Source organism: Stigmatopora nigra, chromosome 13, assembly GCF_051989575.1.
Source record: "Stigmatopora nigra isolate UIUO_SnigA chromosome 13, RoL_Snig_1.1, whole genome shotgun sequence".
Classification (NCBI taxonomy): domain Eukaryota; kingdom Metazoa; phylum Chordata; class Actinopteri; order Syngnathiformes; family Syngnathidae; genus Stigmatopora; species Stigmatopora nigra.
The window spans coordinates 11,889,683-11,912,986 of NC_135520.1; the positions used below are offsets into that span (position 1 = coordinate 11,889,683).

A 23,304-nucleotide genomic window follows, 5' to 3' on the forward strand; every position below is an offset into this window, starting at 1 on the left:
TTTGATACTTATTAATTAGAATTGTCCTACCAATTTTGTTAAAATTATTTTGGGACTTCATTCTTTGTGTTAAAAGTGCACTCATTTTAATGTATTTTTACTTTTAATTTATGAATGTGGCCCTCAAGAAACTAAAAAAATATGATTTGTTCATGGCTCTCTCAAAATGGTCCAATAAGTGACCCTCATTATTTCTTTGCTTTATCTACTAGATATAAAAGTAAGACTATTTTGAAGCATTCTTTTCCATTTCATGAGTAAAAGTAAAGTGTACCGTATTTTGCTGTTTAATATACCCCCGGGTATATTAAACGGCAGGGATATTAAATGCCGCACAAACGGGGGATCAAAAAAGCAAAAATAATTTAATATACCCGGCAAAATACGGTACAAAATAATAAAGAACTTTTATAATTTTAGTGTAACATGCAAAAGAAATCAAGCATCTGCCACCATTTTTTGCAATAGTCTACTTTTATTCAAATCTTTTGTTCAGACATCTTATCTTCCTTCAAACCTTAGTGGTTGTATTACCTCACGTCACCATCATTTTCGTGTTAAACACATTTCTGTTACCATTTAGCATAGACTTAAACACACTTTTTACTACACTGCTTTAATCCCTCATTGTAGTTGCTTCACAACATATCTGTTGTAATACTATCATAGTAGATAAAATGACTTAAATTGTGTACTTAAAAAAAGGTTCTTCGTCAGAACGAGTGATTAAAATACAAATTCAGATTCAATTACTTTCCTTTTTATTGGGCGTTTTTAGGGTCACAGTGATTGAATACAGCAACGAGGCTATTTTCGTGTGTATACTCCGGATAAAGGTCCTAAAATAGAGATGTAAATTAAATATTCTTGTCGTTGAGTGTTTTAGGGACGTAGCTGTAGTTAATTCATACCTAACACTCGTAAAAAAAACAAGAGAACCAACCTAACGCCATTGTGTTTAACACAATACTTAGTCGGTATGTTACTAGTCATCTTATCGCCAGAAAAGTACACGCAATAGTAGTTAAACTACCTGAAATATCCGTCATTGTTGACTTCAACTCTGTAGAGGGTTAGGTGTTTTAGCTCAAATACGCATGTCATTGTACTACCTTATCTGAATCATGTTACTGCGCGTCGTCGTTTGAGTGACTCCAAACCAAAACACGTCCGACATCGCTACCGAAGCGGCTGAATTAAATCAACTTGCAGCGGAGTCAGCGCGACTTCTTCGGATTTCGGGCGAAATTTTCGACAGTGCCGGTAAAAGCTGCGACGTTCGAACGCGGACAAATACGACCAGGCAATAGATCACCAAAATGGCGACCTAGGAGAGTGCGCAGTAACGCGTCGTGACGTAGAATCTCGTACGGGCGGACAGAAAGACAGACAGACCGACGGCCGGACCTAAGGAGCGACTGAATTTCTGGCGGCAGCACGTTGAAGGACTACCCCGGACCTGGACAAGCAAGCAAGCTAGGCATATGTGGACTAGTCTCAAACAGCCCTAGAAGAGCCATTAATTGTGTAGTAAGATCACGGCGTCTATACGACATAAGCGTTTAAACGCGTGAAAGGTATGCGAGTGACGTCATGAAGACGCATGGTCGTATTTAGTGATGGTTTTCCCCCGGCCTTGCTTGCATGTTAGCATTTCTGCTAGCTAGCTGACTAGAAGCCCCTGCTGCATGAAACTCGTCTAGGAACTAATATTTGTGGTTCAAATTTGTTTTTATGTGTGCCAATTACCCATGTAAACGGTGGTTGCAATGGCAAGTCAAATTGTTACATATCAGCCGATAGGCTACTAGCCGTCTTGTGCTATCGCTGAGCCACCTTAAAACCAGACACATTGTCACATTTATATAAAACTATACCTGTCAACCGCGGCCTGTTGCTCCTCTTATCAATAATTGCAATTCCCCTTATTTAGTCATAATAAACCGTACAAGTGCAACGCGTCACATATTTACTCACATAGGGCACACTTAAAAGTCTAAAAAAAATTCCCAAAGCGGACGTAATGTGCAATCAGTCTTTTGTATGCACTAAAATAAAGATTCTGTAGATATCGCTGTATGACGCTGACAGCTTGACTGTCTGGGTACATTGCTTGCTGACACGCTATGTTTATATGGTGAAGGGGCGGACATGTGAAAGGGGAATGCGCGTGCGCATATCATCCTTAAATTAGATTAGTAATGGTTAAAACAAGATCGCTTTTACAAAAAACGTTCTTAAAAAAATCCTGTGCGAAAGTTGTTATATGCCGTACACTTTAAAATGATAAAAAAACGTATCAATTACGAGAAAAATTTACACGTTGACAGGTATGTAAAACTAAACAGTGGAAAGTTGTTAGCACATTGACGTGATGTTCAGCATTTGAGTTCAAGAATTTTCTTTAGTCTGTCCGCACACCTGTGGCCCAGTCGCATGAGTGGTTTGCGTCGGCCTCAAATCTGTATGGAGTTTGCATGTTCTCCCCGTGGGCCTGCGTGGGTTTCCTCTGGATACTCTGATTTCTTCCCGCATTCCAAAACCATGAATGTTAGGCTCATTGGACACTCTAAATTGCCCCTTGGTGTGGGTGTAAGTGTGCATGGTCGTCCGTCTCCTTGTGCCCTGTGATAGGCTGGCCACCGTCAGCTGGGATAGGCTCCAGCACCTCCGTGAACTTAATGAGGATAAAGCAGTTCAGATAATGAGATGAGTCCGGACACCTTCACTATCATGAAATCAAATTTGATAGCCTTTTTGAAGTTCAAAACTTCAATGTGTGAATATGGTTGAAATGTTTGTTGTCTGGCAGCCAGTCCATCTATTGACTTCCCACGAAGTCAACTAAGATCGTGGTTGTTATTTCAGGTTATAGGTTCCTGACTGTTTATTACTGTGAATTAGCATGTTGTAGATTGTCATTTTCATCTTTTTTTCAGGATTTTCCTGGCCAACTATTAAGATATACAAATAATTCAATGGTTCCATTCCTTCCATGTTTGTGATGCATCCATGGCCTCTAAGACACAGCAGGAAGTGATGGTGTTTGACGATGGTGGGGCCACGAGCCCTGCTGTCGCACCTGGTGCTGACTTTGTACAAGGCTCAAGTGGAAATTATAAAAAATCCACCATGAAGAGCGAAGTCCATGTGCAGTCAGGACCCTCTGACGGCACACATACTGCAGCAAAACCTCTTCAAGGGGATCTCCTGTCAGCAAAAAGTACACACAAGGGAATTCAAGTGATCTTGGATAACAACAGCATGTGGAATGAATTCTTTAGGTGTAAAACAGAGATGATTCTGAGCAAGCAAGGCTGCAGGATGTTTCCATACTGTCGCTTCCGTATCTCGGGATTGCAGCCATCCAGGAAATATGTTTTACTGATGGACATTCAGTTGGTTGACCAAAATTGTTACATGTGGACCGACACCTGCTGGCAGGTAGCTGGGAAGGCAGAACGTCACATGACATGTTTGCCTTTTGCACATGCGGACTCACCTTCCACAGGTTACCACTGGATGCAGAATCCTGTTTCCTTTTACAAACTTAAACTCACCAGCAACATAGCCGATCAAGAAGGCAATGCAGTTTTGCACCCAATGCATCGGTATATGCCGCGCCTGCATGTGGTCCAGATGGAGCAAGTTGTTAAAGACATTAAACTAAATGCCTCGAACGTTACCACGTTCACATTTCAACAGACTGAGTTCATAGCAGTCACCACGTACCATAACAGCCAATTTGCCCAGCTAAAAGTTGACTACAACCCATTTGCCAAGGGTCTTAGGGAAGATGGCATCAGTACCCTGGGGCTGAAATTTAAATCGAACCGAAATGAATTTGCGGTAACCAGTCATCAGCAACCGCTAAAGGAAAACCTAAAGTCCTTACTTGCAAATCATAAAGTTCGAAGCTCTATAACACTACAATCAACTACGTCTCCCGAGACAAATTCTGTACAGGAACCACCCTCAGGATCACCACAGAAGATTGCGAAGAACAGTATCTGGTAAGATATTCACTTTGCCTTGTTTTCAGTGGAGTGTTTTGTGTGTGTGTGTTTGTGTGTGATTGTGAGTAAATCACTTTGTCTCCTGTTAAATGCAAATGGGTAATGGTTTTCGTGAAGTGGCCCATTCTAGAAATGAGACTATATGTCTAATGTCGTTTTTCTGTTATGCTGTGTGGATAGATGTAAGCTAAGAGAAACGTTGAAGCGATTACTATTAAAAAGGCTGTTTAAGTTCTGGAATGATTCAGACAGCATGGTCTTTAGACTTGTTTGACCTCTTTTAAGTTCTAAACGAATCACAAATCCTCCTATTGTTTCCCCCAGCAGCAAATCATGGCCAGCAGAGAAATGTATTGGAGACCTTATTCGAGAGGCACACATTTCCCTGACAAGATGCAGTATGGATTCTTTAACCATCTCATCAACATTAACGGAAACCAACAGCAAAATCAATGCAGGAAAAGCCTGCAGTCAGGATGCTCAGAAAGCTGACCCTGCATCCTCCAAGTCTTGTTGTGAACCTCCATCAGACACAAAGAATGGCATTGTACAAGGAATGATTGGTGGTGAAACCAAATCTCAGTCGGAGGGGGTGTTAAAGACCAGTCTGAAACGTCTTCTTCCTTTGCCGGCCCTGGCATTGTTCCTGAAAAAACATTCCACTAAAACCAAGGCAGTCAAGAGCGAACTGAAATCTGCCTCATCACCAATTGTCGCAGAGGTCCGAACTGGAACAGCTTCTTCTAATCAGCAAACCAACCTAAGTTCGAACTTCAAACATGATAATTCATTTCCAGGTGAATCAGACCAATTTACTGAAAATATTTCAGAAAGATTTTTTTTTCAACACAGCTTTAACTTGTCTTGTCAAGACACTGCAGTCTTTCTAGCATCAAAACAATCCCAAACTAATGATAATGTGATGGCGAAATCTGCTCCTGAGTCACAAAAAGCAAGGGTTGAGGGCCAATTTGGCAACCACAAAACTTTTATTTGCTCATCTCAAACTAGCTCATCTTCATCTGTTGTCTTATCTCCACCGTTGGACACTAATTTACATTATCCACACATGCCAAGCGCATTGTCATCAGAGCCCAAATCTGCTGATTTCCTTCCTGACACTCCTTGTTCACCTTTTGGCTTTAGCCCTTTGTCCCCCAAAAGCTTGCAAGGGCCACTACCTCATCTACCGGCCACCTTTTCACTGGAATTGGACTCAACCACCTCTAAACCGGAGGATTTGCATCTAAACAACGATTCTGGTCAATCTGTCTTCAAGTGGCATACAGTGTTACCTTCTGCCGAACCATTCGTGGACCCCTCCTTTGAAGTCTTTGAGACCACATCACAAAATCTCTCACTGGGATCCTCCTTGTCGCCTTCCCAAATTCATGCCAATGAACCATCCCAGTCCCCTGTCCAAATTTGTTCCGATCCCCCTGTTGTCGATTCTCTACCTTTTCAAGAAAGAGAACACCCACTACCTTTTCCGGGGGAATTGTCTCCCCTTGCACTTCAATTGACTCTCTCACCAACTTTCTCCTCTTTGGACGGAGATGCTCTGTCACCCACGCCTTCAATTGCGGACCTAGTCCAATTTTTTTCAAAGGAGGAGAACCTTAGAATTGGGGTGGAGTTTCCAAGCACGGATTTGCCAACGCCTCCGTGTTTGGCTGATGCTCCTGAGGAAGCTCACGCATCAGCTCATCCAGAACATGCCCAAGCGGTCCTGTGCAAAAAGAATCTTCGTCGGCGAAAAAATACCACGTGCGATCTGGAACAGAAGACGGACGACACTGCCTATACGACGATGAAGCCTAATCTGGAAGAAGTGGAGGAGCAGCTTTTTATTTCCTTCACTTCCAAGGTAGTTTTCACATTACTTTTTAATTTTGTCCTGTTCATTACGTTTTTTAGTTACCAAGATGGCATTACCTTCAGTAATCCACCAAAACGACTTTGGTGACTTGACAAACACCATATTGTGACTTTATTTGAAGAGTTTACATAACAGTTTATGTAGAAATGTATTCAGGTTTAATGAGAGATGCACCGAAAATCCAGTCAATGAAATTTTTCCGCCAACAATCTACATATTTAATCACTGAAACTAGATAACCGTAAAAGGGTGTTTTTAGGACGCTAGCAAAAAGTTTTATAGGAGTGATATCAAAGAAATGTAACACTCCAATTATTTTCCTTTCCATGGCAACGCACTCATAATGGAACAAACATTTAAATTAACTTGGATTAATATATACAGACACACTCAAACATACGTTTAATGTAAATTTACACAAAACTGAATTCTTATTTTGTTTTAATTTTTTTAACCTTTGTTCTCCGGGTTGACTCCACCAAAAGGAACGCATCAAGGGTGGTTTGTTTTTGCCTTCCCTTCAAAATATTTAGAAAATGACGTGCATCAATGTCCTCACAATACGATAGCGCGCAACCACATGCCAGCTTGTCAGGGTGCTTCTTTTCTACAAAATCCAAAGACTCTTGCCAAGTCGCTAGCATGTTTTTGATATCCTTTGTAGCCAGGGGGACCCCCTCTTCTACCCCCTCCTCGCTCCTGAGTTCGGGCAACAAATGTTCACTCTCCTGGAGCTCGATTAAATCCTGTGTCATGATGCTCGGCGATTAGGTCATTCACATCTGCCTCGTTTACCTCCAGCCCCAAGGAATTTCAAAGTGACATGATATTATCCATGACGAGATCATCATGTACAGCAGGGGCTGCTGTTTCAAAGTCTTTCTCAGCGGAAGCTGGCCACAATTTTTTCCATGCTGAATTAAGATTTTGTTGTGTGACACCCTGCCATGCATCGTTAATAATATTCAAGCAATGGACAATATTAAAGTGCTCTTTCCCAAATTGACGAAGGGTTAGGTGGGTTTGTGTCATCTGTCACATCGAACCATTTCTTGGATAAATACTTAGTGTACAATTTCTTAAAATTTGAAATCACTTGTTAGTCCATGGGCTGGAGAAGTGGCGTGGTGTTGGGTGGTAGATAGAGGACTTTGATGAATTTATATTCATCCACAATTTCTTCTTTGAGATCAGTTAGTGCCTTCTCTGCCATGATGAATGTCCGCCTGGGCATCTTCTTCCAGAAATGACCAGTTTCGTCGCAGTTGAACATTTGTTGGGGAACGTAACCTTCCTGGGTAATAATCGAAGCAAATGTCTTGATAATTTTTTACGGTGGCTTTCAAATTGGATCTTGCTGCTTCCCCGTGTCTGATTACCGAGTTTATTCCAGATCTTTAAAAAAAAAAAATTTGAACCAGCCATGACTCGCTTTAAAGGATTCCGAAGGTGTTGAAGGCTCCCCCTTTTCAGATCCTTCGTTGTTATCAAATACATGTAAATATGGAAAACGTTGATTTGAGATACGAGTAATTCGACACACAAGCTCAGTCCAGGAACGCATTAAGCTCATATTTTAAGGTACCACTTTAAATGATCAACAAATTATGCTTTGTTCACTTTTTATACTTATTTTCGTTATGCTCTACTTTTTCAATAGCTTGCAAAAACACATTTCAAATAATGTAAAAACTTGATAGAATCAGTTTGATGCAAATTGTCCTTTTTTATTTTATTTTCAATTCATCGATTTTGCGCAAATCGCATTCACTGCTGATGAAAACAGAAAACTCCAGAAATGGGACAATGGTAGTCCTGAAATGGGGCCGACGGAGATTGGCAGCTCTGCAGTCTGAATGAAAGATGTCATCTACCCTTGGAGCAATAAACTTTTATGAATCTCAAGTGAACCATGACAAAATTAGAAAGAAAGTGAAAATATGCATTGGAAATGCCATCAATGAAATAATGTGGTTGGGTTAAGCTGGTCTCGATCTACGTCGATCTACAGTTTAGTCACAGAGATACAGCTCTACAAACCTATTCAGGTTTTTAATGACATCCTATTGTGTCCAATCCGACTGTCGTTGTGACGTCATCACAAGGCACGGCTCAATTTTTCTCAATAATTCCGTTTTTGTATTCCAATTTTGTTTTCATGTTCAGGATAAAAAACTTGTTTTTTTTCCCCGCTTGGTGAAATACCTTTGTGTGATGTATATGGAATTATATGGTAGAATTGCAATCCAGAGTGCTTTCTGTATACACAGTGCAAGTGTATTTTATTGCTATATTTTGATCTATACCAAAAATCGGGTTACACTACATCTCAGGACTGGATCGACCTCGTAACTCAAGGACTCGCTCTAATAAATTTCCAGACAGTATATTTAAAACTGATGGCAAAACACTTTTACACACCCTAAATTGCACTTACATTGTAATGGTGATTTGAAACAGAAGAGGTACGATGAAAAAGTTGGAGAAAGCTGTCCCAGATTCAAATTCACAAAGACCTATTATCATTGCTCACCAGCCACATTCAGGGCTCTGCAATAAAACTATTTTTTGATATCCCAGTTTGAGATTGACTCATGCATATATCTTGATGTAGTCTACGCATCCACCCATCATTGTTGTGTTGTAATTTTAAAATTAGTTGAAATTGTTCATACAGAAGCAGAACATGTGACAATTGAAATTTCTTTTTTTTTTTTTTAAAGTGTAATAAACTGCCTCAATTACTTGGAAAGAAAAGTGAAACTAAACAAAAAAGTGTATGTCTGGTAAGTCTGTAAGTCTGGTCTGCGTCGCCGGGAGTAATTCGGTTCCATTTCCTGTGTGGGTTGGACTCCGCCAGGGCTGCCCTATGTCCCTGATTCTGCTCATCATCTTTATGGACAGAATATCTAGGTGCAGATGTAGTGTGGCGTTGAGGGGGGTTCTGTTTGGTAGCCTCAGTATTGCATCCCTGCTTTCTGCAGACTATGTGACTCGTTGGAACGATTCGCAGCCAAGTGCAAAGTGGTTGGGATGAAAATCAGCACCTCCAAATCTGAGACCATGGTTCCCAGTCGGAAAATGGTGGAAGACCCTTTGGGATCTGGCCCTTCCCCAGGTGGAGAAGTTTAAGTATCTTAGGGTCTTGTTCATGAGTGAGGGAAGAATGGAGCAAGAGATCGACAGGAAAAAACATGTTCCCTCGTCAACTTCTTTTCCTGAGCTTTGGTCTGGAACTAGCGTTCATTTCGCAACAGCGCTGAAGGATGTTGCAAATTATTAAGCACATTAACATATTCAAGAAACATGGTAAAGAAAAATGATCTCTCTGCTGCTTAAAAGCCTGAAATAGTTCTATTGGATAGATAGATAAGGTATGAAAACCATAATAGTTTCATGATAACTTAAGCATGCGTGATCACTGTCCAATAGGAGCTGATTCAAAGTGTTGGGTTTGTAGAACAACTGTAGCAATAGGCACAGAAAGAGTGAGACCAATTTAAAGGAAATAGTTTTATTACCAGACTGCAGGGTGGAGAGAGCTTTAACAGCGTGAAAGCACGGTCTGTTCCTCTGCAACTCTCTCCGAATGAACAGTGGGTGAGTCTTATATAAATGCGAAACAAACAGTTGTCGGCAGAACTTTGGACTGATACGTTTAGCCATTTGCGGGGCAAAGATTGATTAATCAGTGTCCGACAGTGAAGTGTTTGTGCTGACATGTCAACCATTCACAGGGAGTTTGTATGACAACAATACTTTTACACTTACTAAAACTGCTGAACCAGGAATTGTAAAGGGATTTTGTCATCTTATCTTACAATTGTATCTTACACAGACCACATACTTGCAGAAAGTCACAATGAGGAAGGTTTCTGCCAGACGAATTCATTGAATTAAGTCAGTAGATGCTAAAATGCCATTACAAACCAGCAAACAGATATTTGAAGCTGCTGGTGCCTTTAGTGTCCCACGGATATCAGGGTGTAGGATCCCTCAGCAGGGCTATCAAAACGGTTCTCAAAGAACAGTGGGTGCAGTTTGTTCTATTGTGGTCATATGCAAATACATTCTTAATTTAATAGCTCTTAAACTCATTCACTGGCGTTGCCAATGATAGACGGCCACATGTTTTTACATTTCAGGAGGCACTTAAACTTCACATCACAGATTGTGACGAGCGAGAAGCAAGCAGCCAGCTTGTAGCACTGCCAGCAGATATTCACTCGGCGCAGCCCACTGAACAACATGATCATGGTTAATTGTTTACTCTGTATAGAACCATTGAATTTAGTCTTTGGGAAGAGAAACCTTTTGATTTTGGCCTCTTTTTCCAGAAGCGACCATTTCTGCCTTTGAGGACGTTCTTCGCAAAGATGTGAAAATGATGAAGCACCAGCAAATCATTCACCCAGTGCTACAGGAAGGTCAGAGCCTTTATTTTCCATCTGGAACTGTTGAATTGAGGAAGATGCTTTGATAAAACGTACTCAAGTCTCATGGCCTTTAATGCTTGAAAATAGTCTTCATTTTTGTGAATCCACGGCGCTCGCAGTACAACAATGGAACCGTGACCGGACGCTTTGCCGAAATAAGTTTCGCCGACGGACGTTTGGCCGAAAGACAGTTCGCCGAAGGGGCGCTTGGCCAAACGGATGGTTAGCTGACCGGATAGCCGTTTAATATTCAAAAGCAAGTAAAATGATTATCTTTGTACTGGCTCTTGACTAATTCATTTGAACCATGTCTATTTACTCCCAAATGACCCATTACTAAACTTGCATCCAGAGGATGGTACTCTTTGCCAGATTTTGTGTCAGTTGACTTATATAGTCTTATTCATGTTGTTTACGTCTGATGGTGAGCAGTGTTCAGTGAATTTTTTTTGTGATCCATTTGTCACTCAACTACAATTATCCTTTTGGTGACCCTAGCTGACACACAGTACTGGTGAAAACAACCTAAACCACTTGCATGACATGGTTCAAATGAATTAGTCAAGAGCCAGTACAAAGATAATAATTTTACTTGCTTTTTAATATTAAACAGTATTCTTCAATCTTAGAAAATATCAGATCATATGTTTTTTGAGTTTTAGCTTTTGTGATGCAATACTGCCCCCCGCTGGACACATTTCTAAATACTAAGTGCCTTGGACAGGCCAGAGGGGCTAAGAGAACAATACCATGCTATGGAGGACACTTTTACTTCTAGTTTAATTTGAAATAATTTCCCATTATTTTAGGAAATATATATATAATTCCCAACAAAATAATATATAAAAAATATAATATATAAAATCTCTACGTAGCATGATATCAGAGTGCAAAATTCTGTTGTGCGTTCTGGATGTAGCGTCAACTTCTGTTTGAATAGTTTCTTTTGGGCTTGGCAAAAGGTACAGGAGATTAAGGAGCAATTCTGATCTCTAAATTTTGGGGACTTTTGTCACTTTATTGTGTAAATTGCACAATATGCACCAATGTTATTTTGTTTAGTTGGACTGAAGATGAACCTGCTGGATGCCAGTATGTCTATTGATCTGCAGTACCTTGGCATCCACCTGCCCATCCCCCCGCCTGGAACAACCAGGAATCTTGCTAACCAGGAGCTTTCAACATTACAAGGTGAGTCTCTATCTGCATAGACTTGTTTTAACTCTTACTGTATTTTTTCGCATATAAGCCATATTTGTAACAGAAAAAGAAGAAAAAAATGTAACTTGCAAAAACGTGAAAAAAATCACTTATTTGTGCCTATCACTGATTGTTAAGGGCGCTGCCATCTTATTTTTTACCGGTAATTATATGTGCTCTGATTGGACAAGAGTATCCTTAATACTTATCTTATCTTAATACTTATATCTTGCCAGCGCTTCCCAATAGTTGTTAAGGCTGATCGAAGGTTTTTCAGTCGATCATTAAAATATCGGTTAGTGCAATCACAATATAGTAACTAACACTCAGTGTAAAGCAATACAAATAATATTAATAACTCAATTATAACTCAATGCTGTTCACGCGGGTGACCCGTGCGCGCTCTATACAATGAGGCGCTATAACATTCAGCTTTTGATGTCCATATTCACAGTGTGACCAACCTTGTTCAGCTGTAAACACAAAAGAAACACGTAAAGCTCACTTTATCCGTTCATTCCCCATTTATGAATCCCTCGAATTCTTTGTCGTCAGTGTCCGAATTGAACAGCTGGGCAAATGCGGCATCCAACACGTCAGGCTCCGTTTCATTAAAGTCTTCATTAATCGAGTCGGTGTCACTTTGGTTGTCTGGCAGCTGAGTGAAAATTCCTCCTTTCCTGAAAGCTCGAACCACAGTTGAAACTGATATATTAGCCCAGGCATTTACAATCCACTGGCAGATAGTGGCTTATGTCGTCGGGTGCGGTCTTCAATGGAGGAAAGGGACTCGGCAGCTGCTAGCCGTAGTTGCGAGACCAGACCTACTCATACGCCAGCAAGGTGGACAAGGGGTACTGGTATGGGCTGATATCTTCTAAGATACTCTTTTGGGCCTTTTCGGGTTGTGCATGGAGTCAAGCTCAACTCGCAGTCCTATTGCCACCTTCTGGAAGACAATTTCTTCAAGGAGTGGTTCAGGATGAAGTCCGCATCTTTTAAGAAAGAACTTGTAAGAATGGGCCTAAAATTGCAAAAACAGTACATTTTTTTTGCATCTCTCCAGGCGCAACTGGATCATTTGTCTCCAGAATGGGTAAAGCAACAGATGTGACGCAGATTAAAGGTTGGAAGGACAAATTCAGTCCTTCACAATCTTCAGAGACTCCATCACTTTCCAAGCCCGAAGGTAACCATTTTGTCATGTATGTGACTTCAATATGTGTAAAAGGCCTTTGCCGTACATCCCGGGTGTCCATCTCATCACACAGTGGCCACCTCTGGCTCGCTATTGTCATTTTGTTTGGCCTCGAGAATTTAAAGGGTGCATTAAAATCATGTTTTTCCCTAAATAAGATTTCAATAAAGTTTCCCATGAAATCAGAAACATATTTTCCCCCTTCAAAAGTATGAAAAATGTTGGAAATAGTGAAGATTTTTACTGTTTTTCTATTGCTTTTGGACAGTCTAAATTGCACCTAGGTATGAGTGTGAACATAAATGGTTGTCTATCTGCTTGTCCCTGCGATTAGCTGGCCACCAATTCAGGGTCTCCCCGCCTGATTCCCGTTGGTAGCTAGGATAGGCTCCAGCACTCCCACAACCCTTGTGAGCATTAGCAGTATGGAAAATGAATAAATAATACTTTTTGTTTCTTTGAAAGTTAAGATATGACCATTAACAATGGAAAAACATATTGCTTTCTTTCCTCGTTTAAAAAAAAAAGTCATACCCCTACTTACGAATGCGTCTAGGTATGAAATATTCAGGTTACAAAAGCTTTTTAAATGTAAATAAGTGCCCAAAGTGATGAAAACAAGATCCTAGTTAGCAAATGCATACCCCATTTCCTTTATTTTATTTGGAAATTGTCACGGATGCTTTGCTTTCTTTACAATCTCGCTAGACTCATGTGCTCTCATTGGCTCTGTCACATTAACAACTCTCCATGTGTCAAAAGTCTCTTCGGTCATTTTGTGTTTGTCATGTAGTTGTTGTTTTTTGTTTTTGTGTAGTAAAAGCAGCTTCTTCTATTTTTATCATCATGCCTGAAAAATTGAAGGTGTTGAAAAAATATGAAGGTGGCATGCGTTTGAACGAAATTGCAAGGCAATATGGCCGAAACCCATCCACAATTGCTACAATTTTCAAACAAAAGGATGCATTATAAGCTAGGACTCATTGAATTGAATGCTTTTTATTATCATTATACAGGTACATATAATGAGATTTAAAACTTCAGCATGGTGCATAAATACAAAAACATATAGACAAATTAATAATTAAAATAAAATAAATATATAATCAATAAATAACTAGTCCAAGTGAGATCAGAGGAGTGGAGTAGCCTTGTTCCGTCTCAGCTCACAGCCTTTGGGCGAGCTGGTGCTGATCATTTGGGCAGATAGGTGGCGACCCTGCTCCACGACTACAAAGTCCTTAATCCAGGAGCAAGTGGAAGGCGGAAGTGCCAGGTTGGTCAATTTGGGGATAAGACTGTCTGGTTTTATTGTGTTAAAGGCTGAGCTGTAGTCAATGAACAGCATTCTGACGTAGCTACCCCCCACCCCCCCTCCCAGCTGGCTCAGTACAGTATGTATGGTGGTGGTTATTGCATCTTCTGTGGATCTATTCGGCCGATATAAAAACTGATGCGGGTCAAGGATGAGGAGAGACAGGTTTTGATATGTTTCAGTACCAATCTTTGAAAGCACTTAGTGATTGGTGTGAGAGCTAGTGGGTGGTAGTCGCCCAGATTGTTTGCGGGTGTCTCCTTGGGTATTTGGATGATGGTGGCTGATTTTCGGCTGGCATCTAAAATGCCTGCTTGCAACGAAGTAAATGCTTTGCTCCGTAATTAGACTGAACAAAAGGGAAGCTGAATCCACTTGGACCGCGGGAATGTGGAAAGATCCTTCGGCTGCACATCAACTTCATTTTTTTTACTGTTTGACGTCTCACTTGTTTCCCTCCCCTCCCTTGAGAGTTGAGACGTCCATTGTAATTAAAGTCCTTGAAGTTAATAAACAAGGAAAAGAAGCGTGTGACGCCAGAAGGAACCTGGATTGATACCTGAAAGGTTCGATTTCTCCTTGCAAGGAAAACCCTGAAGATTCTCTTTTGTCATTATTTTTGCATGCATTTGTGAATGCCTATTGGTGAACCTATCAGTTAACTTTTCAAAGTTGCCTTCTGCCAAGTCTGCAGGAGTCGCAGCTCGGCTCTTGTAATTGGTGAGGGACTGTATGCTCTGCCAGATCGTTCTGGGGATGTCAAGTTGCCCTTCTGTCTTCCCCTTGTCGTCTGGTTTGGCAGCCTTGATGCCTCTTCTCAGGTTGGCGTGAGCTACGCTGTAGAGTGTCCTGGACTTTCCACGACAACGCACTCGTAACCGAACAAACAAATTTAAATTAACTTGGATTAATGTATACAAACACACTCAAACATACGTATAATGTAACTTTACACAAAACTGAATTCTAATTGTTTTTCATTTTGTATACCTTCTGGCCCGGTTAGCCGTTTGCCACGACTCCAACCTCACATTCACTATCGATGGACTGTTTGCTGTTGTATTCCATTCAAAATATTCCGAAAATGATGCACACAAATGTCCTTACAGTAGGATAACGCACGACCACTTGCCAACGAGTAGTCTGGAATGATCGATTTGCAGGAGCTAACAGGCTAAGGAAGGAATAACACTGAAAAAATGCAACAGCCCAGCCAACCCACATTGATTGTGGGTAATGAAGTTTTCTTCTGACAAAGGGTGCCATCGGTGTTGTGTGCACGAGTATACTTCATTACCCAGAAAGCCCCCCTTTTGCCCGCGCATTGTGTTTTTTCTGGGCCATGTGTAGGAGAAACCCGTGTGAGGAAACTGCCCAGTGCTCGTAGATATCTGTTATACACGAAAGATGCAGAAAAAAAGACGCTACAAAAGAGTGCGCTACAATTGTGTGCTACAAACTTATGGTAGAAAAGGTCTACCACCTTGGACTATCCTCTTCAATCTGCTGCTGGATAAAGAACTTCTTGACTGGCCGACCACGAACTGTCAGACTGGGTCCACACCTCTCTTCCTCCATTACACTGAACACTGGCTCACCACAAGGCTGTGTACTCAGTCCCCTCCTGTACTCCCTGTACACATACGACTGCACACCAGCCCACCAGTCAAACTCCATCATCAAATTTGCCGATGACACCACTGTGATCGGACTCATCTCAGGCGGGGATGAGTCGGCTTACAGAGACGAGGTCGACAAACTGTCTTTTTGGTGCTCGGCGAACAAGTTTACACTAAATACAACTGTTACGACTCCCCCTGGGGTATAATATACCAGGGAGTCGCAACTATCACAGCAGACAGGTTCTGGTTAAAGATGAGTTCGGACAAACACTGCAAGTAGCCTTCAGTTATTTTTATTTACAATAAAGTCAATAAAACAGACTACGGGATAACATAGGGGAAGCACGAGATATTAAAGTGGCACCCTCAAATAAACACGGTAAAACCCCTTCCCAGACAGGTGTCCAAATGAACACCCACAAAATACAGGAAATAAGACCGAAGGGTGCCACTGTCAAACTGATGTAATAAAATCTAGACAGGGGAATAACTGTGTCTAAATGCACAAACTATATGTATACCCTTATCTCAAGTCCCCCTATGCAACCCAAAATCATTAACAACACATACAAAATATAACAGGGAGTAATGTACTCACAAGCCTACAAGTCAGCAGTTCAGCAACAAAAAAAGGGGGCAACTGACATTTGAAAAGGGTTTAAATAAGGGAAGGAGGGAATCTTGATTGGAGGAGGGGATGATTGGGGAAGTAGTTGCAGCTGGGTTGGCCTGGGCAGGGCTTCGTCACAGGGTTGGAGCCACAGCTGCAGGAACCTGTAAAGACAAGAAAGCACACACCTCCTACATAGTGTGTGTTCAGGCTTCCAGCCGTAACAACCACAAAGACTAAAGAAATAATCCTGGACTTTCGCAAGCGCAGCTCAGACCTGGCCCCACTCCTCATTAACGGAGTATATGTAGACAGGGTCCAATCCCTCAAATTTCCGGGAGTCCATGTCACGGATAGGCCCTCCTGGTCTACTACACTACAGTGGTAGTGAAGAAGGCCCAGAAACGACTCCACTTTCTCAGGGTACTGAGAAGGGACAAATTGGAGACCAATCTTCTGGGAACATTCTACAGAGCCACTGTGGAGAGCATCCTGACTTACGGCATTACAGTGTGGTATGCCGGAAGCACGGCAGCAGATAAAAAAGCCATGCAGAGGGTGATTTACACTGCCCAGAAGATCGTCGGCTGCTCTCTGCCATCACTAGAAGACATTGCCAACCCCCGGTACCTCAGAAGAGCCGGTCCATTGTTGGGGACCCATACCATCCTGGACACGGCCTGTTCCAGTTGCTTCCATCTGGCAGACGCTACAGGTCCTACAAAGAACGGACAAACAGGCTCAAGAACAGCTTTTTCACAACAGCCATCAGGACTCTGAACCTGCAGCAACACGTGACGTGACGACAACACAAATTCCTTCTATGAAATTAAGTCGCAGTGAAGTAACAGGAAGTTCGTTTGGCGTGGATCTGCCTTCCACAGGCTGACTGAGGGAGGGTAAGTAAGAAGACTGTGAGAGGTAAGTGATCCATCTTATTCTTGTTGGCATCGGTGAGGCAACTTGCAGTCGCCGGATTGATGGCGCTCAAGGCGGAGACCTAACAAGTATGAATGTCATAAATAAATGTCATAAATGTGTCTTGCCTGGGAAGACGAACTTGTGGAGAAGCACTATACAATTTCGTCATACGCTACTGAGGGTATGATGACTACTAGGCTTTTTGTCAAGTCAATGATGACGACAATGCCTATGTCTGATTTTCATTTTTTTTTTCAATGATAAACAGCCTCTCATATCATGGCCACCTGGCTTTCTTGCATCCCGAAAATGTTCTCGTATCTAAAGCTAATTATTTGCTCGAAATTTTCTTCGTATCTCGAGCATCTCGCAGGTAGAGCTGCTCGTATGTAGAGGTATCACTGTATATGTTATGTTACGAACGTGTTGCCTTGCAAAAGATAGGAGGAAAATTCAGAGCAAATTTTTACCCTCAGATACAAAACAAATTTAACATACGAGCATACGATGCGGCTGCATGGTAGTCCTTTTCAAGCAGCACTGATATTCATGACGAGAGGGTGGGGCTTCATTTAAAATGGATAAGGGAGAAACTAGAATGTGCGAAGAGTTGAAAGTATATAAAGCAGCTGACAAAGGGGATACTTCGACAACAGCGGCAATATTCAACGGCAGTCGTGGCTGGTTCGTTTATCATCTTCCATATTGCCCATCCCCGAAAAGGTGTGTTTGTGCTGGAGCTTAACCCCGCTGTCTTAGGGCAAAAGGCAGATTACACCCTATACTGGTCGCCTGTCAGCCGTAGGTTACACAGAGACAAACAACCATCTGCGTCCCCAATCATACCCCAACCAGCGGGAATTGAGCCAACGCCTGCCCGCACCGACGTCAGACTTGTGAACCTCCACACCACGACGCTGCTTGTTGGTGCTTCGATAACTTTAAAAAATGAACTGGGTAGACACTCGGTTGTGAGGAACAGGGAAGCATCTTGTTTCAAATCGAAAGCCACGTGGAACAGATTAAAACTTTCCGACTAGGACGGTTTAACGTATGTTTGTAAGGATGTATGTATGTAGGGATGTATGTAGGTATGTAGGTATATAGGTAGGTATCTATATAGGTAGGTATGTATGTATGTAGGTAGGTATGTATGTATCTAGGTAGGTAGGTAGGTAGGTAGGTAGGTAGGTAGGTAGGTAGGTATGTATGTAGGTATGTATGTAGGTATGTATGTAGGTAGGTATGTATGTAGGTATGTATGTAGGTATGTAGCTATGTATGTAGGTAGGTATGTAGGTAGGTATGTATGTAGGTAGGTATGTATGTAGGTATGTATGTAGGTATGTATGTAGGTATGTAGGTAGGTAGGTATGTATGTAGGTATGTATGTTGGTATGTATGTTGGTATGTATGTAGATATGTATGTAGATATGTATGTAGATATGTATGTAGATATGTATGTAGATATGTATGTAGATATGTATGTAGATATGTATGTAGATATGTATGTAGATATGTATGTAGATATGTATGTAGATATGTATGTAGATATGTATGTAGGGACGTATGTAGGGACGTATGTAGGGACGTATGTAGGGACGTATGTAGGGACGTATGTAGGGACGTATGTAGGGACCAAGGTAGGGACCTAGTAGGTAGGGACCTAGTAGGTAGGGACCTAGTAGGTAGGGACCTAGTAGGTAGGGACCTAGTAGGTAGGGACCTAGTAGGTAGGGACCTAGTAGGTAGGGACCTAGTAGGTAGGGACGTAGTAGGTAGGGACGTAGTAGGTAGGGACGTAGTAGGTAGGGACGTAGGTAGGGACCTAGGTAGGGACCTAGGTAGGGACCAAGGTAGGGACCTAGGTAGGGACCTAGTAGGTAGGGACCTAGTAGGTAGGGACCTAGTAGGTAGGGACCTAGTAGGTAGGGACCTAGTAGGTAGGGACCTAGTAGGTAGGGACCTAGTAGGTAGGGACCTAGTAGGTAGGGACCTAGTAGGTAGGGACCTAGTAGGTAGGGACCTAGTAGGTAGGGACCTAGTAGGTAGGGACCTAGTAGGTAGGGACCTAGTAGGTAGGGACCTAGTAGGTAGGGACCTAGTAGGTAGGGACCTAGTAGGTAGGGACCTAGTAGGTAGGGACCTAGTAGGTAGGGACCTAGTAGGTAGGGACCTAGTAGGTAGGGACCTAGTAGGTAGGGACCTAGTAGGTAGGGACCTAGTAGGTAGGGACCTAGTAGGTAGGGACCTAGTAGGTAGGGACCTAGTAGGTAGGGACCTAGTAGGTAGGGACCTAGTAGGTAGGGACCTAGTAGGTAGGGACCTAGTAGGTAGGGACCTAGTAGGTAGGGACCTAGTAGGTAGGGACCTAGTAGGTAGGGACCTAGTAGGTAGGGACCTAGTAGGTAGGGACGTAGTAGGTAGGGACGTAGTAGGTAGGGACGTAGTAGGTAGGGACGTAGGTAGGTTCGTAGGTGGGTCGGTGGGTAGGTAGGTACAGATGCTCCCCTATTTACAAATGAATCAGGTTCCGATAGCTTGTTCATAAGTTGAAATTGTTCAAATTGATGTTGATTCAGTGCTATATTTTGTATTATAATTTATGTTTAAGGCCTATATAAGTATATTGAAGGTTTATATTCGTGCATTTGTATGTTCAAGGCTTGTATAAATAACCAGCATTGGTTTGTACTGAAAAAATAATAATAAAATGGAGAGAATACATACAGCACTGTATACTTACATTAGAGAGATGGAAAGAGATTTTCGAGAAACTGGCCGAAAGAAGCTATCTAATGACGATTGCAACGTTTTCTTTTTTTCATCATAAATGAGGTAGCACTGTATGGTATTCAATTCATTTGCGATCTTTGTGCATTGTTCAATATTTGGGTCGTGTTGCTCAATCTATCTGTTTAAAAATGGTACTGATGGTCGAACAATTCAAGTTAAAGTCCTGTGCAACGCTCACCACTTTCCGCGCGCATAAAGCTTCTTTATTATTGCCATTTTCGTTTAAAATCAAATGGCTTGCCTCTTCCTTGCACCTCCCTCACTAGAAGCCTTTCGCTTTTCACCAAGCATATTGAATAATGTGTGCACGAGATATTTAATGATAGAAATGAAAAAGGTCCTTTGCGCATTGGAGATACGTCACGCACTTCCTCATTGCAACAAACTGGGCAGAGGAAGGTGGATGCTGGGGGAGCTCCAGGCGTCGGTATTAGCGGCGGGAAGAAGCACTACTCGGAAAAAGGCGCGCAATACAAAATCAAACTTATGGACATTTTTCGACAAAAACGCAATTTGCAGACATGTTCGAATGAACCGTATGTTCATAAGTTGAATGTTCATAAGAAGGGGACCGTCTGTATACATATACACATACCGCCATTGTTTGTTGTTGAATGATGTTTAAAATGTTTTTGTTTGAATTCTTAACTTTATATTTATTAAATGTGTGTTCGTGTGCTCTCTCTCTGTTCCCTACCGTTAGCATCCTCTTGTTCATCTGCGCTTCAACACAGACATTAAGCGTGAATGAATAATTTTCTCTCATCTTCGGGTTTTCCCACATCTTTCATATGGACACATCTGACCAATTTTATAGGGTTTAGTTGGTAGTTGTGAGGATCGTGGAACAAATTAGAGAATTTACATATAAAGTACTGCACTGCTGACGAAATGTTCAACTTACAAAACTTCTTGAACCAATTAGTTTTGTAAGTAGAGGTACAACTGTACATTTAAAGGTCATGTAAGGTTATTGAAAAAGAATACATTTTTTGACTGGACGAATCTAAAAACAACCTTTACAAATTTGAAAGAATAAAAAAAGGTAAGTGCATGTAATATTCCTTTAGATCGTGCTTGTCATGTCAACGTAAGGATTATTTAATTGTCTCACTCAAAATAAAAGTTTTTAGAAATAAACTGAATATTTGCATTTTTAATGAAATTAGCACATAATCGTTGCCTGCCCTCGTAATCAAAATTGATTGGACATCTAGCGCAGGCAATGAGTTAGATATTTATCTGGTTTGGCTGCTAAAAAAGTCATATGCCTTTTTCTTTCTGTTTGCAGCCTCCACCAGCTCGGAGCATCCCAAAAAGAACCTGTCAGCATTCTGCAGTGACATGCTGGATCAGTACCTGGAGAGCGAGGCTAAACTGATCGACCAGCGTGTGACCAATTTTTCCCATCCGCCGGGGGATTTGCTGCCCGTCTACGAGCTTCCCACCACCAGCAGCAGCTATGTCCGCACACTTAGCAGTGTGCTCAAGAAGCAAGGCCCATCCCCTCCCGGGCTGGACCTAATTGCTGGCTTCATTCCACCCTCAAAGAGAGCCAAAGCTCCCATAGGACAGCTTAAGGTCTCCAGGAAAGTTGTAAGAAAACCAAGGCGATTCCAACCTACATTTGATTCTGATTCAGCAGACGCTTACCCACCGTTTGGCACTTTGAGAGATGCCTCACAGAACATAGCGCTCCTTGCAGAACCTCCAAAACCAAAGAAATCTTCTCCTACCATAGTCCACCCTATTGAAAACACACAAGTCACACCCCTTACATGTAATGCTCCCCTCGAGAGGAGAAAAAGATTCAAACTTAAACCCGTCCACCTGCAGTCAAACCGTGATGATGCCAACTTCTCAGGCTCTGCGAAACCTATGCTGACCCGAAGTCTTCTGAGGCAGAAAGACCTGGAGGACAGTGCGATGTGGAGTGGGCAACATCATACTTTCATCAGCGAGGAGAGGGCCTCCATAGCTCTGACATCACTTTTCACCTTGAAGGTACGTGTATCGTGAACTTAGCAAAAGTTTGTGTCTGGAGTAGAGTAGGATATGTAGAAATGCTCTATGCACAGATTCCTATTAGTGTTACCTCTACCTATGAAATATTCCGGTACAAAAAGCATCAATGGTGAATTTTGTTTCAAAATACAATAGGAATAGTAACAAAATGCAAAACCTCCAAGTTATCAAACATCTTTCAGTATCCTGTATTTAGTTTTTAATTTGGCATGATCATCCAACACCTTGATGGCCTCCCATTGGCAAGGATGGTGCTGCATCTCCTAAACCTTTGTCGTCAGAGTTTCAACGCAGTGTTTAGCAGCGGCGGTGCATTTTCTAGCGACGCCTTCAATCCAAATAAAACGTCTACTGCATCTACAGTTGCGACACATAAAAATAATCAATAATAACCTCATACAATTAAATTATTATTTAGAAATATAGCCATATTTCACTCACTAAAAATCATTTTTAACTGTACACAATATCCATCCTTCTGTCTTTCTTCCTTCTTTGCTATCGGCATCGAAGCTATTGCTGAAACTTGAGCCTGTTCGGTTGTATTTCTGGCATACGTTTTTATTCGATTTAGTGCTGAAAATGTTGGTTGCCGGTTGTGACAGATTTGCTTGCTTTCGAGTTGTCCGACCTTTCTTAATGATGTCCAGCTTTTTCCTCTTGAAAATTCCATCTTGAAAATGGCTTTAAATCAACACAACAATATATTTGCTTGTGCAGCTTGCTCCAGATACAGTCTACTCTATCACCTGCCAATCAAAGTTGGTGAAAGTGATGACGTATCCCTATGCTTGCTACAAGGCATTGTGGTGTTGCCAAATCAAAATCTGATTGGTTAAAGCAACAGTCTTATTGACACTTGTTTAATTCAGCAGAGCCTGCAGAACTGATTGTGAAGGCCTTGAGGCAGATTTCTGACCCTGGCAAAAAATAATGCCTGAAATGTGATTGGTTAAATGCTTCAATATGAAAACACATCTGGAACCAGTCCAACCAGGGGGAAAGGCAGTGAAAGGAAGCTAACAGACAATTTGGAATTATTTAATTATTGACGGACAAAACGTAAAAATGATTCAGATATTTCTTAGGCCAGCAGAGAAGGCCTTGAAGGCCCTGACGGCCCACCACTGGTGTTTTGTAAATTTAAATTTTATTTTGTAAGTAGAGGTACCACTGTACTTCGCAATCATAGCCACAGCACACCATTGTCAGTGTTAAGTAACATGCCAAGCTGATCAAAGAGTAATCCCTATTTAGTCAAATAAGCAAAAGTTATCATCAGAGAT

At 41.7% G+C, this 23,304-nt stretch overlaps 1 protein-coding gene across 3 annotated transcripts in view; it reads left to right on the plus strand.

Moving 5' to 3' along the window:
* Positions 1-1,107: 1,107 nt before the first annotated feature.
* The window catches only part of mgaa (MAX dimerization protein MGA a), a 50,985-nt gene continuing 28,788 nt past the window's right edge, over positions 1,108-23,304 (plus strand). The window contains exons 1-8 of one of the 3 annotated variants that reach the window (XM_077730970.1): positions 1,108-1,577; positions 2,940-4,013; positions 4,341-5,883; positions 10,041-10,152; positions 10,233-10,322; positions 11,394-11,522; positions 12,598-12,720; positions 21,285-21,997. In XM_077730970.1, the coding sequence (XP_077587096.1) occupies positions 3,013-4,013; positions 4,341-5,883; positions 10,041-10,152; positions 10,233-10,322; positions 11,394-11,522; positions 12,598-12,720; positions 21,285-21,997 (3,711 nt within the window). In that variant the 5' untranslated portion in view covers positions 1,108-1,577; positions 2,940-3,012. The remainder of the gene's footprint in view (positions 1,578-2,939; positions 4,014-4,340; positions 5,884-10,040; positions 10,153-10,232; positions 10,323-11,393; positions 11,523-12,597; positions 12,721-21,284; positions 21,998-23,304) is intronic. The other 2 variants (XM_077730968.1, XM_077730969.1) reach the window with 2 other exon arrangements.